Below are 12,691 nucleotides of genomic sequence, written 5' to 3'. Positions count from 1 at the left end.
CATGCAAATGCTGCGGCTTGCGCGGGTCAATTATGCTTGTAAAACCTATATAACTAAGTAAAACTATATATAGAGGAACTGCAAAAAAAACTATAGTAAGAAAATTGTAGAAATCTGCAGTCAAAACTGTAGTTTGCTGGAGCAAAAACTGTAATTTTTCAAACGGCTAACTGGTAGTTTTTTAACTACAAATTGATAGTTTGTAAAACTGCAAACCTGTTGTTTTAAGAACTTAAAATCTATAGTAACCGGCACTTTCAAGCACGCATAAAAAAAGAGAATCAATCCATGCTTGTCCAAGGAAAAAGGTATGAACCTCTACATAATTTGTTCTCCTGAAAGAAGTAAAATCTCCTACAAACATACCCTCTATTATCTCTGTGTTGATGAAGTTTCGGAATGACCTGCAGTTTTAAGAACTTAAAATCTATAGTAACCAGCACTTTCAAGCGCGCATAAACGAAGAGAATCAATCCATGCTTGTCCAAGCAAAAAGGTATGAACCTCTATATGTATAATTTGTTCTCCTGAAAGAAGTTGTTAAATTAAGTATTGGGTATTGAGTTAATGGGCTATTACCCGTTAACCTTAACTCTATTTGTATGGCTATATATATCTCTCTTATTATCTCAATAAACAACAATTAGGGTTTTCTCTATTCTCTACATGGTATCAGAGAAAGAAACCCTAGCCGTATCAAATCCCTTCCCAAAACCGCCGCCTCTTCACCACTACTAGCCACCGTCCTCCTCCCCTTTTGCCGCCCCTCCCTCTATACCCGCAATCCTCCTCTCCTCCTTTGCCGGACTACCGCACCCCCCTACAGCGTGTTGCCTATTCCCCGACATCTCAGTCTTCGAACTGATGAGAGGACGATTGTATCCCTTGATATTTCAATCATAGAACTGATGAGAGGAAAAGTGTCTATCTCACGTTGTTGAGATATTTCACTTTTATTCTTGTTTCATTCGAGAAACAAGAATATAGAAATTGAGCATTTGTGCAAACAAAAGCCAGGGCTCTCTCCCTCAGGTGATCTCGCCTACGCGGTGTGAGGGCATGACTATCTATCACTCTGCCTCTAATCCTGCGCCTGATCTGCTCTTAGTTTATGTTTTAAGAACGGATCTCTACTACTAATCTGCCTATTTGACTACTATCTGTCTCCTATTGTTAATTACTCAAAAATAAAAAAAATGACTAGTACTTCGATGTCGGACATCTCCTCCTCTACTACTCCTTCTATTGTTGCTGGTGAGACCTCTGCGCCCAAGGGACATCTCCTCCTCTACTACTCCTTCTATTGTTGCTGGTGAGACCTCTGCGCCCAAGGTAGTCTTGGGAACTACTATTAAATTGAATGGTGCAAAATATTGTTGCTGGTGAGACCTCTGCGCCCAAGGTAGTCTTGGGAACTACTATTAAATTGAATGGTGCAAAATATCTACTGTGGGCACAAGCTTTCCGCATCTTTATTGGCACTCAGAGCAAACTACCACATCTTCTGGCATCCCCACCACCAACCTCAGATCCCACCTATAATTCATGGCTCTCATCTGATTATTATGTTATGAATTGGCTTCTCAGCAGTATGGAAGCACAGATTAGTAACAGCGTTATATTTTTAACCACTGCGAAGGAGATGTGAGACAACCTAAAGATTATGTACGGGAACGAGAAGAATGTTTCCCGTGTATTTGAAATTTATGAGCGATTGTTTGCACTCAAACAGGGAGATAAGTCAGTTCCGAAATTCTTTGGTGAATTAAAGGGACTGATAGACGAACTAGAGATGCATCAGCCTGCGGTAGCTGATGTAACGACGCTATTGCGGTATCGTCGAGATCTGGCAGTGTCCAAATTTCTTTCTGGATTGCATCCTACTTTACAGTCCCAAGTGAGAGGGCAGATATTAGGTGGCGATATCATTCCCTCACTATCTGCTACATTCTCCAGAGTCATGTAGGTTTCTACTGGTGTTATTTCTGATACTACTGCACCATCTCCACCTACAATAGATCAGTCTGCCATATTCTCTGGTCGGGGCAGAGGCCACGGTCGTGGTCATGGCCGTGATTCAGAGGGAGGATGTGGCTCATTTGGTGGGAGGCCATGTGAATCTGATAAGCGCTCACGTCAATATGGTCACTGTGGGAGAACCAATCATATTTCTGAGAAGTGCTGGGAGAAGTTTGGTCGTCCTCAGTGGGCCCAGGTAGCTAATACCAAATCGACTCACTCATCTATTTCTGCTACTACTTCTGATAGTCTATCTATTATTGCTCCTACTATTCAGATTTCTCAGGCAGATTATGAGAGGTTACGCCAGCTAGAACTCTCTCAGAACATTCATTCTGCTACTTATGCATACTCTTCAAGTATGGATGCTTACATAGATTCTTCTCACAAACCCTGGGTACTAGATTCTGGAGCCTCAGCTCATATGACAGGTATAAAGGATCACTTTGTATCTTTACATCTTTCTGATAAGTTTTCTTCTATTCGCATTGCTGATGGTACTCTTTCTCCAGTTCGTGGTGATGGAGTAGTTCATGCTACTTCCTCTTTATTGCTGATGGTACTCTTTCTCCAGTTCGTGGTGATGGAGTAGTTCATGCTACTTCCTCTTTAAAACTAATTGATGTGTTATATGTTCCCAAATTCCCTGTTGGAGTAGTTCATGCTACTTCCTCTTTAAAACTAATTGATGTGTTATATGTTCCCAAATTCCCTGTTAGTCTATTATTTATTAGCAAGTTTACAAAACAAAATAACTGTAAAGTCACATTCTTTCCATCTTATTATGTTTTTTAGGACCTAGCAACTGGCATGAAGCTTGGTTCGGGGCATGAGAGAGGAGGTGTGTACTATTTGGACGACAATGTGCCAGATGCTGGTCTTGTTGCATCACAGTCTGACTTTACTTTATTATGGCACTGGCGTCAGGGATATCCTTCACTACAAAAACTTATATCCGTAGTTTCTGTTTAGTCATCTATTTCCTCTTTAGGTTCTGAGTCTTGTGAACTGGGTAAGCATCATCGTGCTACTTTTCAGAGTCGAGTTGATAAACGTAGTAGCTTTGCTTTTGAGTTGGTTCATTCTGATGTCTGGGGTCCTTATCGTGTTCCCTTTGTGAAAGGTTTTCGATATTTTATTATCTTTGTTGATGATTTCTCTCGCATGACGCGACTTTATCTGTTAAAAGAGGGATCAAAGTTCTCGCACGTTATTAAACTCTTTTATTATGAAATAAAAACCCAGTTCTCTACTTCTGTCCGTATTTTTCGTACTGATAATGCTTTGGAATATATGAAAGGTGATGTTTTAAAATTTTGTGCTCTTAATGGCATTATTCATCAGACTTCTTGCTCTTACATTTCACAACAAAATGGAGTTGCTGAGAGGAAGCATATGCATATTCTAGATGTTGCTAGAACACTGATGATACATATGAATGTTCCAAAGTATTTGTGGTCTGATGTTGTTCTCACTGTAAATTATTTGATTAATCACATGCCTTCCTTTGTCCTTGATGGTTTAATACCATTCAATTATCTTTATCCTGATAAAAAATAATTCTCTATGATCCCCCGTGTCTTTGGTTCTACGTGTTTTGTTCAGGATTTAACTACTGGTTTGGATAAGTTGTCTTCTAGATCCATCAAATGTGTTTTTATTGGATACCCTCGTACTCAAAAAGGGTATAGGTGTTATCATCCATCCACCAGGAAATATTTTGTGTCTGCTGATGTCACATTTTTTGAGTATGTCCCCTATTTTTCATATACTTCCACTACTATTGGGTGTCCATATGTACCACTATCTTCCTCTGCTCCTACTACTATTCCATTACCTGCTCCTGTAGCTCCTGCACCAAAGCCTCTACTAACATACTCTCGTCGTCCAAAAGTACATACCCCTGAATCTGCTCCTGAAGAATCTTCATCTCCAGCTGCCAGTCTATCTCATGTTGAGACCTCTATTCCTTCTGACCTGGATATCCCTATTGCTCTTCGAAAAGGTAAACGGTCTTGCCTGAAATATCTTATCTCTCTTTTTGTCTCTTATGACCATCTCAACTCATCTTTTCGTCAGTTTGCTTTGTCCTTGTCCACTATATCTATACCCAGGTCACATGAGGAAGCTATGTTAGTATCAGCTTGGAAGCAGGCTATGAATGAGGAAATGAATGCACTACTTTCTAGAGGAACTTGGGACTTGGTTTTTCTTCCTACTAGAACGACTGTGGTTGGTTGCAGATAGGTGTATACCCTGAAATATCCCCCCGATGGGTCTGTTGACCGTTACAAAGCTCGCCTGGTTGCTAAAGGTTATACACAGACATATGGCGTCGATTATTTTGAAACCTTTTCTCCCATTGCTCGTCTTAACTCCATCAAAATTCTTTTCTCTCTGGCTGTTAATATGGATTGGGCGATGCACCAACTAGATGTGAAGAAATATGGATTGGGCGATGCACCAACTAGATGTGAAGAATGCTTTCCTTTATGGTGATTTGGACGAGGAGGTTTATATGGAGCAACCTCCTGGGTATGTTGCTCAGGGGGAGAATATTATCTGCATGCTGAGAAAGGTCATCTATGGGTTAAAGCAGAGTCCTCAAGCTTGGTTTGATAAGTTCAGCAATGTTATTTCTAATGTTGGTTTCCAACGATGTCAGTCTGATTATTCTGTCTTTCTTTGACGCACAACAACTGGTTTGGTTATTTTAACCGTATATGTTGATGATATTCTGCTGACTGGGAGTGACTCTGTTGCCTTAGCTGAGACTAATGAGTATCTAAACCGTCATTTTGTCACTAAGGACATGGGAAAGCCAAAGTATTTTCTTAGGATTGAAGTTGCATATCAAAAGCATGGCCTGTTGTTGTCCCAAAGAAAGTATGTGCTAGATTTACTAGAAGAAGGAGGTCTCTTGGAATGCAAACCTGCAAGCACTCCAATGGAAGTAAATGTTGATTTGTGGCGTGATGATACCTCTCTACTAGATGATGCTGGACAATATAGAAGACTAATTGAGAAGCTAATATATTTGATATTTACCGGACCTGATATTACTTTTGCAGTAGGTGTACTGAGCAGGTTTATGCACAAACCTAGAGAGGTTCATTGGACGGCAGCTTTGAAAATTTTGGCATATGTCAAGAGTTGTCCTGGCAAGGGATTGCTATATAAGAAGCATGGGCATACTCACATTTCGGCTTTTTCTGATGCTGGCTACGCAGGAGATATGAGAGACCGAAAATCAACCTTAGGATTCTGTACTTTTGTTGGAGGTAATCTTGTGACTTAGAGAAGCAAGAAACAAGATGTAGTATCACGATCTAGTGCAGAGGCCGAATATAGAGCAATGGCTCACACTGCTTGTGAGATGGTATGGCTACGAAAGTTTATGACAGAGCTTGATTTTGTTCAGCCTGGACCCATGCCAATGCATTGTGACAACCAGTCTGCCATTTATATTGCACAGAATCATGTGTTTCATGAGAGGACAAAACATATTGAAGTTGACTACAATTTTGTTAGAGATGCTTGGGAGAAGAAGATAGTATCTCTCATATTCACTCCGTCCTCACAGCAACTTGATGATATTCTTACCAAGGCTACTTCTTCAAATGTGTTCTCTACTATAGGTGACAAGCTGGGCATGATAGATATCTATGCTTCAGCTTAAGGGTGAGTATTAAATTAAGTATTGGGTATTGGGTTAATGGGCTATTACCCGTTAACCTTAACCCTATTTGTATAGCTATATATATCTCTCTTATTATCTCAATAAACAACAATTAGGGTTTTCTCTATTCTCTACAGAAGTAAAATCTCTTATAAATATATTCTTTATTATCTCTGTGTTTATGAAGTTTGAGAATGATCTTTTGGCTGTAACAAGTGATCATTGTAGAATAATCTAGATTTGAATTAACTTGGGAGGCAAATTTACAGTAACTCTTGTAGATATTTGGGCAAATATCATTTTAAAGGCAAAGGAAAGTCAAGTCCCTTAATTCGGGTTTTGAAATATTACCTTGAAGTCCACTACAAACCTAACACAAACTTTAATATGCACCGTGCATGTATGCGATACTTATTCGAATGAAAGTTTACTTTAAATACATTGTTTATATATATCTGCAATTTTACCATGCGACATATTTTTTCAATACAAACTCGTGTTTGTTTGAAATACAATTGATGCAAAAAGCTAAAAAAATTGAAATTGAATTTTTTTTTTCTTAATGTATCATTGGCCTTCTTTCTTGCTTCATTACTGAGAAGCCGCAATATTTGTTGTAATCAAGCATTTTGTACAATTTTTAAGCAAGATTTTACCCATAATTTAACCTTATTTAAATTTCTATTCAGAATGTCGTTAATTGAGCATTGGAAGCGTAATGACGGTAGTATTTACTTCTGCAATTTTATTTTCTCTCAAACAAATAGCTCCAAATGATTATTTTTAAGTTACATTTTCTAGTTGGAAAATGAATAAGTGTATGCACATGATGGAAATTGTAATAAAAAAAAAATAAAAAAACCATGCAAATGAATAATGCACCTTATTTAACGAAGCATTTAACAACATCTGATGCTCTTCGAAGTCAAAAAGAAATAAAAGCGTTAAAAAAAGAGGGGATGTTTGGTTGTATGTTTTTTACAAATGGTTTTACTTATCGTTTTACTTATCGTTTCTGCCTTTACTTAAACCCTAGCCCAAATTTATTTCCTCTTCTGTAAAAGGGATGTTTGGTTGTATGTTTTTTACCATGTAAAAGGATGGAAAGTGTAAAAAAGTGGATCCCAATGTCAGCTTTCATCACTTTCAATTGTTTGTTTGTAGTTGTAAAAATAGTGTAAAGTGATTTCATGTGCTGATGTGGCTTGTAAAGTGATTTCATAAAAAAAAAGACATGATTTTAGCAGAAAGCTGACATTGAAGTCAGGAAAAAATAATAAAAAATAATTCCAACCAATATGATTATTTGAGTAGGGATCACTTTTTATACTTTCTAGACAAACAATTAAAGTTACATTTACAAACCAAACAAATAATTTATGATTCCAATGGAATCAAAAACAAACAAAGAAAAGTATAAAAGTAAAATTGATGAGCTGGACAACAACTTTCCAAGTTATGACATAAATACATTTACCAAAACAACCAAACAGCCCCAAAACCTCACGCCAACTTTCTACTCAAATTTCTAGGGTTTATCTCGATCTTCACCGGCGACGGAGAAGGCATCCTCGATTCTATACTCCGGCCTCCGATTCGATAAGAAGAGATTCGCCAACGACATCGCTCGATTCAAGGTAACATCTCCTCTCTTTCTCCGAAATTCACTTTTTCCTTCGAAATCTTTAAATCGCACCCTAAAAATCCAGCCAAAAGATACAGAGAAGGAGCAGAAATTAGAGGAATTTGAGGCGATTGAGTCACCGTCTGTGACGATAACCAAAAAGGAGAAAGAAGCGGAAGCGGAAAGAGAAGGGCGCCGGTAAACTCCGCATTTATAGCTGTGCAAAAAGTTGTGATTTTTACATAGTATTTATTTTTTATTTATTGTTTTGTGAATTGTGATAGCTGAGATTGTGGAGGCGTTCAGTGTGTTTATGTGAGGATCGGAGACCTCGATTCACCTTTCTAGCCATTGATTTCAACTAAATTCAACTTGAAGAAGAAGAGAGAGAGAATTGGACAAGAATATTGTAGAGAACTGAGGAGAAGAGATTTCTTATTCAAAGCAAAAAACCTAAATCTCAATTATTGCAACATCTATTTATACAATTCCTCTCACTCTAATAGACTGTGCACGTGCACACACTTGCAACAGTAATAACAGAACTAACTGACTTAACTGTTCACGTGCAGACAGTTAAGTTCTCTAACAGAAATCTAACAAACAGTCAAACATTTATTATAGCCCTTGAACTATGAGAATTTGCATGCTAGCCCCACAATAATTGCATATCAGTCCTTGTTCTTGTGTATCAGTCAGATAGTGCACACAGTTATGCAGAATCTTTCCCAGCTTCCAACCTCAACTCCAGTTGTCTTAGTGTTGGCTCCTGACAATTCCCCCCACTTAAATTTGACCTTGCCTCAAGGTCAAAAGTGGGAAACCTCTTCACCAAGTCCCACTATGATTCCCAAGTTGAATCTATCAAAGGCTGTTGCCTCCACTTAATAAGAACCTCAGAGACCAAATGATTCTCTTTAATGACTGTCCTTCTATCCAATATAGCTTCAGGTTCATCAATTATTTCTTCCACATAATTAGGCAGGTCACTTTGTAAAATGATATCAGTACCTACCCTCCTCTTTAACTGGGAAACATGAAAAACAGGGTGGATCTTGGCATGAGTAGGCAGTTCCAACTTGTAAGCTACCTCACCTATCCTCTCCAAAATCTGATATGGGCCATAATACTTGGGAGATAGTTTGTGAGGTTTGCATGAAGAGACACTAACTTGCCTATAAGGCTGGAGCTTAAGATAAACCCAATCACCTACTGTAAAGCTCCTGTTGCTCTTGTGTCTATCTGCAAATTTCTTTATTTGTACCACTGATTTCTTCAAGCTGTCCTTCAAAAACTGGAGGGTTATATCCCTGGAAAAAAGAACCCCATCCACTGCTTCAACCTTGCAGCTGTTAGGGATATAGGTGAGCAAAGAAGGGGGCTGCCTACCATATACAGTTGCAAAAGGAGTGGTATTTGTAGATACTTTCCAGGTGGTATTATACCAAGGCTGCCTACCATATACAGTTGCAAAAGGAGTGGTATTTGTAGATACTTTCCAGGTGGTATTATACCAATATTCAGCTAAAGGCAACCATTTACTCCATTCCTTAGGCTTGTGGCAGCAAAAACAACGCAGATAACCCTCTAAAATTTTATTAATGACCTCTGTTTGGCCATCAGTCTGGGGGTGATATGCTGAACTGAACTTCAATTGACTGCCTTGTAATTTAAACAATTCTTTCCAAAAGAGGCTTGTAAACAAAGGATCTCTATCACTTACGATGGACTTGGGCATGCCATGCAATCTAAACACTCCTTCAAAGAATACCTGAGCAACTGAGGGAGCATTGTAAGGATGTGATAATGAAAAAAAATGAGCATACTTAGACAGTCTGTCAACCACCACAAAAATAACACTCTTATCCCCACTTTTTGGTAGTTGAGTGATGAAATCCATTGAAAGATCCTCCCAGATGTAATCAGGAACATGTAAGGGTTGTAAGAGACCTGGGGAAGCTATGTTTTCCCCTTTTGATCTTTGGCAGATATCACAATTTTGAACATAAGTCTGGACATCCCTCTTCATACCTTCCCAATAGCAAGCCCTCCTAAGTCTCTGTAAGGTTCTGGTGATTCCAGAATGCCCTGCTGTTGGACTATCATGATGCTCTTTAAATAAGGAAGACTTGATGTGTTGAGCTTGAGGACTAATCAACAGTTTTCCTTTGTAGAAGTAGAGCCCTCCTTTTTTAAAATAATTCCCAGCATCCAATTGCCCATGCAGCAATCTGTCATCCAGTTGCCTATAATAATCATCTATAGAACACATGTGTTTAACCTCCTCTAACCAATCACTGGTAAGAGTAGTAAGTGCTGAAACCTCAGCCATAGGAGCAGGAACCTCATCTTGAGCAGGAACCTCATCTTCATTATCCTGCAGTCTAGATAGGCCATCTGCAGCCTTATTCAACCTGCCTGGCTTATATTCCACCCTATAATCATACCCATGTAATTTTGCAAGCCATTTATTTTGAATACCTGTATGAATCCTTTGCTCCAATAGGTATTTGAGACTCCGATGATCAGTTCTGATCACAAATTTCCTGCCTAGTAAATACTGCTGCCATTTTTTTGTTGACAGAATGATTGCCATTAACTCTTTCTCATATGTGGAAAGTGTAATATTCCTTCCTTTCAAAGCAGAACTGAAGTAAGCTATGGGTCTTTCTTCTTGCATCAATACAGCTCCAATACCTGATCCTGAAGCATCACATTCAATGACAAATATTAGATTAAAATTGGGCATAGCTAAGACTGGAGGTTGAGTCAGTGCCCCCTTTAATGCTTCAAAGGCCTTTTCAGTGCAGTCAGTCCACATAAAAGCTCCTTTCTTTAAAAGTTGTGTCAAGGGCTGTGCAATTGCTCCAAATCCCCTGATAAACTTTCTATAGTATCCGGCTAGACCCAAAAAACCTCTCAACCTCTTCAAAGTTGTTGGCCTTGGCCAGTCAATGATAGCCTTGATCTTGTTAGTATCAACTCCAACCCCTTCTTGTGATACAACATGGCCTAAATATTCTACTTGATGTTGTCCAAAACTGCACTTTGACATTTTTGCTACCAACTGATGTGCCCGCATAATCAGAAACACTTGTCTTAGATGCAACAAATGGTCCTGCCACCTTGCACTATATATCAAAATATCATCAAAGAAGACAAGGACAGATTTCCTGAGTAGGTCTTTGAAGATAGCATTCATAAGGGCTTGAAAAGTAGAAGGAGCATTAGTGAGGCCAAATGGCATTACCAGAAATTCAAAATGTCCACTATGGGTCCTAAAGGTAGTTTTTGGAATATCAGCTGTATGCATTCTAATCTGATGATATCCAGATTTTAAATCCTGCTTAGTAAAGAATTTTGTCCCATGTAATTCATCCAAGAGTTCATCTATGACAGGTATTGGAAATTTATCCTTGATGGTAACTTGATTAAGAGATCTATAATCAATACACATCCTCCACCCCCCATCAGATTTTTTAACCATCACAACTGGAGAGGAGAAAGGACTGTTGCTAGGTCTGATGATCCCTTTGTTAAGCATGTCTTCTACTTGTTTCTCAATTTTATCTTTTAGAAAGTGTGCATGCCTGTATGGTCTGATACAGATTGGTTTTGTGCCATTTTCCAGTGGGATTTTATGATCTGTCCCTTTTAGGAGGAAGATGTGGTAGCTCCTGAAATACATCTTCAAATTCTTGTATCAGTTCTTGCACTTCTGAAGGTAAGTCTCCCTGTGCACCTTCTGTTGTGCACCTTTGTAGACTCACACTGCACAATTGGATGAGGAACCCTTGCTCTTGTTCCCTGATAGTTTTTGCAATTTGCTTACTGTCAACTAACTGCAGATCATCTGGGAGTACCCCTTGTAAGGTTTTCTTAACCCCCTCAGTCATGAATGTCACCTGTAGCTTATTGAAGTTTAGAGTGATATCCTCCAATGTTCTCATCCAATCAGCCCCTAGAACCACTTGACTACCTCCCATAGGCATAACCAATAGGTTAACCTGAATATTCACCCCTTGGCAGTCCAAAGATACCCCTGGACATATTCCTCCTTTAATTAGTTCACCACTGGCTACTAGAACCTCAAAATTACTTGACTCTGTCACAGTTATACCCAGTTTCTTAACCAGTTTGGTATTGATGAAATTGTGTGTAGATCCTGAATCTATTAAAATGTTAATAGCCTGATTTTTGTAATATCCTACTACCCTAATTGTGTGGGAAGCAGTAATGCCATTCAATGCTTGTACAGAAATAGAGGGAGCTCCCCTGACCAAGCTTTCAGCCAACTCCATAACTGCAGAATCTCCTTCTTCCTCCTCTCCAGAATCCACTTCAGTCCTATCCAATTCACCCTCTATGATTCCTTCTAAGACAAATAATTGTTTTCCTTTGCATTGATGACCCCTATGCCATTTTTCATCACATGTAAAACACAAGTTCTGACTTCTTTTCTTTTGTATATCTTCAGGGGTCAGTTTCTTAAACTGGTGGAAGGGTCTGACTGCTTGAGGATCTGAAGACTTAAGAGAAGGATTCTGTGATTTGTTCATTGAAGAACCTTCTGAGTTTGAGTAACTCCAGTGACCCTTATATTTTCTTTCATTTTTCTGTTTGTCCTCAAATAGTTTGGCCAAGGATACAGCCCCTTTTAAAGAAGTTGGTCTAGCTGCTGAAACATCATATCTCAATTCATCTTTTAATCCCCCTATAAACCTCTCAAGAATGTGTCTTCTAGAGGGTTGATCATCTAACAATCCCAATGCTTGCTCAAATTTCCCCAAGTACTCCTGACTGTAGAAGTCTGTCTCAGTGTTGAGAAAGCATCATATGGCCTCGTGAGTTCACTAGGACCAAATCTTGTTATAATTTCTTCTTTAAAAACAGTCCAGTGATAATAATCTTCAATATTCCTAGTGAACCATCTATACCACTGCAAGGCCTCATCCCTTAGGTAGAAGGAACAGACCTTGACCCATTCATCTTTTTTAATGTCATAATACTCAAAAAATTGTTCGGTTTGCTCTAACCAAGCTATAATATTTTCAGATCCAGAGAAAGAAGGAAAATCCAGCCGTAAAGATTTTGGTTGAACAAGTTTTTGATTGCTAAAGAAAGAGTTTCTTGGAGTTGACATATTACCAAAGCTGTTGACAGGTTGGAATTCCCCAGTGAACTCAGGAGTTCTTCGACTTAGGGTCTGATATCCATTACTGTGATCACTCCTATTCCTATGATCTTCCCTCGGTCCAGAGCCAAGAATTCCTTGGTCAGAATTCTTGAAATTCTTGAACTCTTGGATTAGAAACTCCAGCTTAGAAGAGAGCTCACCCATCTGAGTTGAAAATTTCTGATTGAAAGAA

The 12,691-nt window shown here is 38.8% G+C and overlaps 1 protein-coding gene and 1 long non-coding RNA gene across 2 annotated transcripts; both read left to right on the top strand.

Annotated features, from left to right (window-relative positions):
* LOC109842493 lies at positions 1,361 to 5,317 on the top strand. The gene is made up of 11 exons (XM_020411362.1): positions 1,361 to 1,615; positions 1,733 to 1,897; positions 1,967 to 2,215; positions 2,297 to 2,516; positions 2,594 to 2,733; positions 2,815 to 2,896; positions 3,011 to 3,142; positions 3,320 to 3,495; positions 3,625 to 4,251; positions 4,568 to 4,679; positions 4,788 to 5,317. The coding sequence occupies exons 1-11, from the start codon at positions 1,361 to 1,363 to the stop codon at positions 5,315 to 5,317; spliced, it is 2,688 nt and encodes an 895-aa protein (XP_020266951.1).
* Positions 7,185 to 7,636, top strand: LOC109840966. The gene is made up of 3 exons (XR_002247100.1): positions 7,185 to 7,335; positions 7,421 to 7,520; positions 7,607 to 7,636. It is a non-coding gene; the product is annotated as an uncharacterized LOC109840966 (long non-coding RNA).

This window comes from Asparagus officinalis, chromosome 5, assembly GCF_001876935.1.
Source record: "Asparagus officinalis chromosome 5, Aspof.V1, whole genome shotgun sequence".
NCBI lineage: Eukaryota > Viridiplantae > Streptophyta > Magnoliopsida > Asparagales > Asparagaceae > Asparagus > Asparagus officinalis.
The sequence above is the reverse complement of the archived record's forward strand: the minus strand, read 5'-3'. Positions and strand labels throughout refer to the sequence as shown.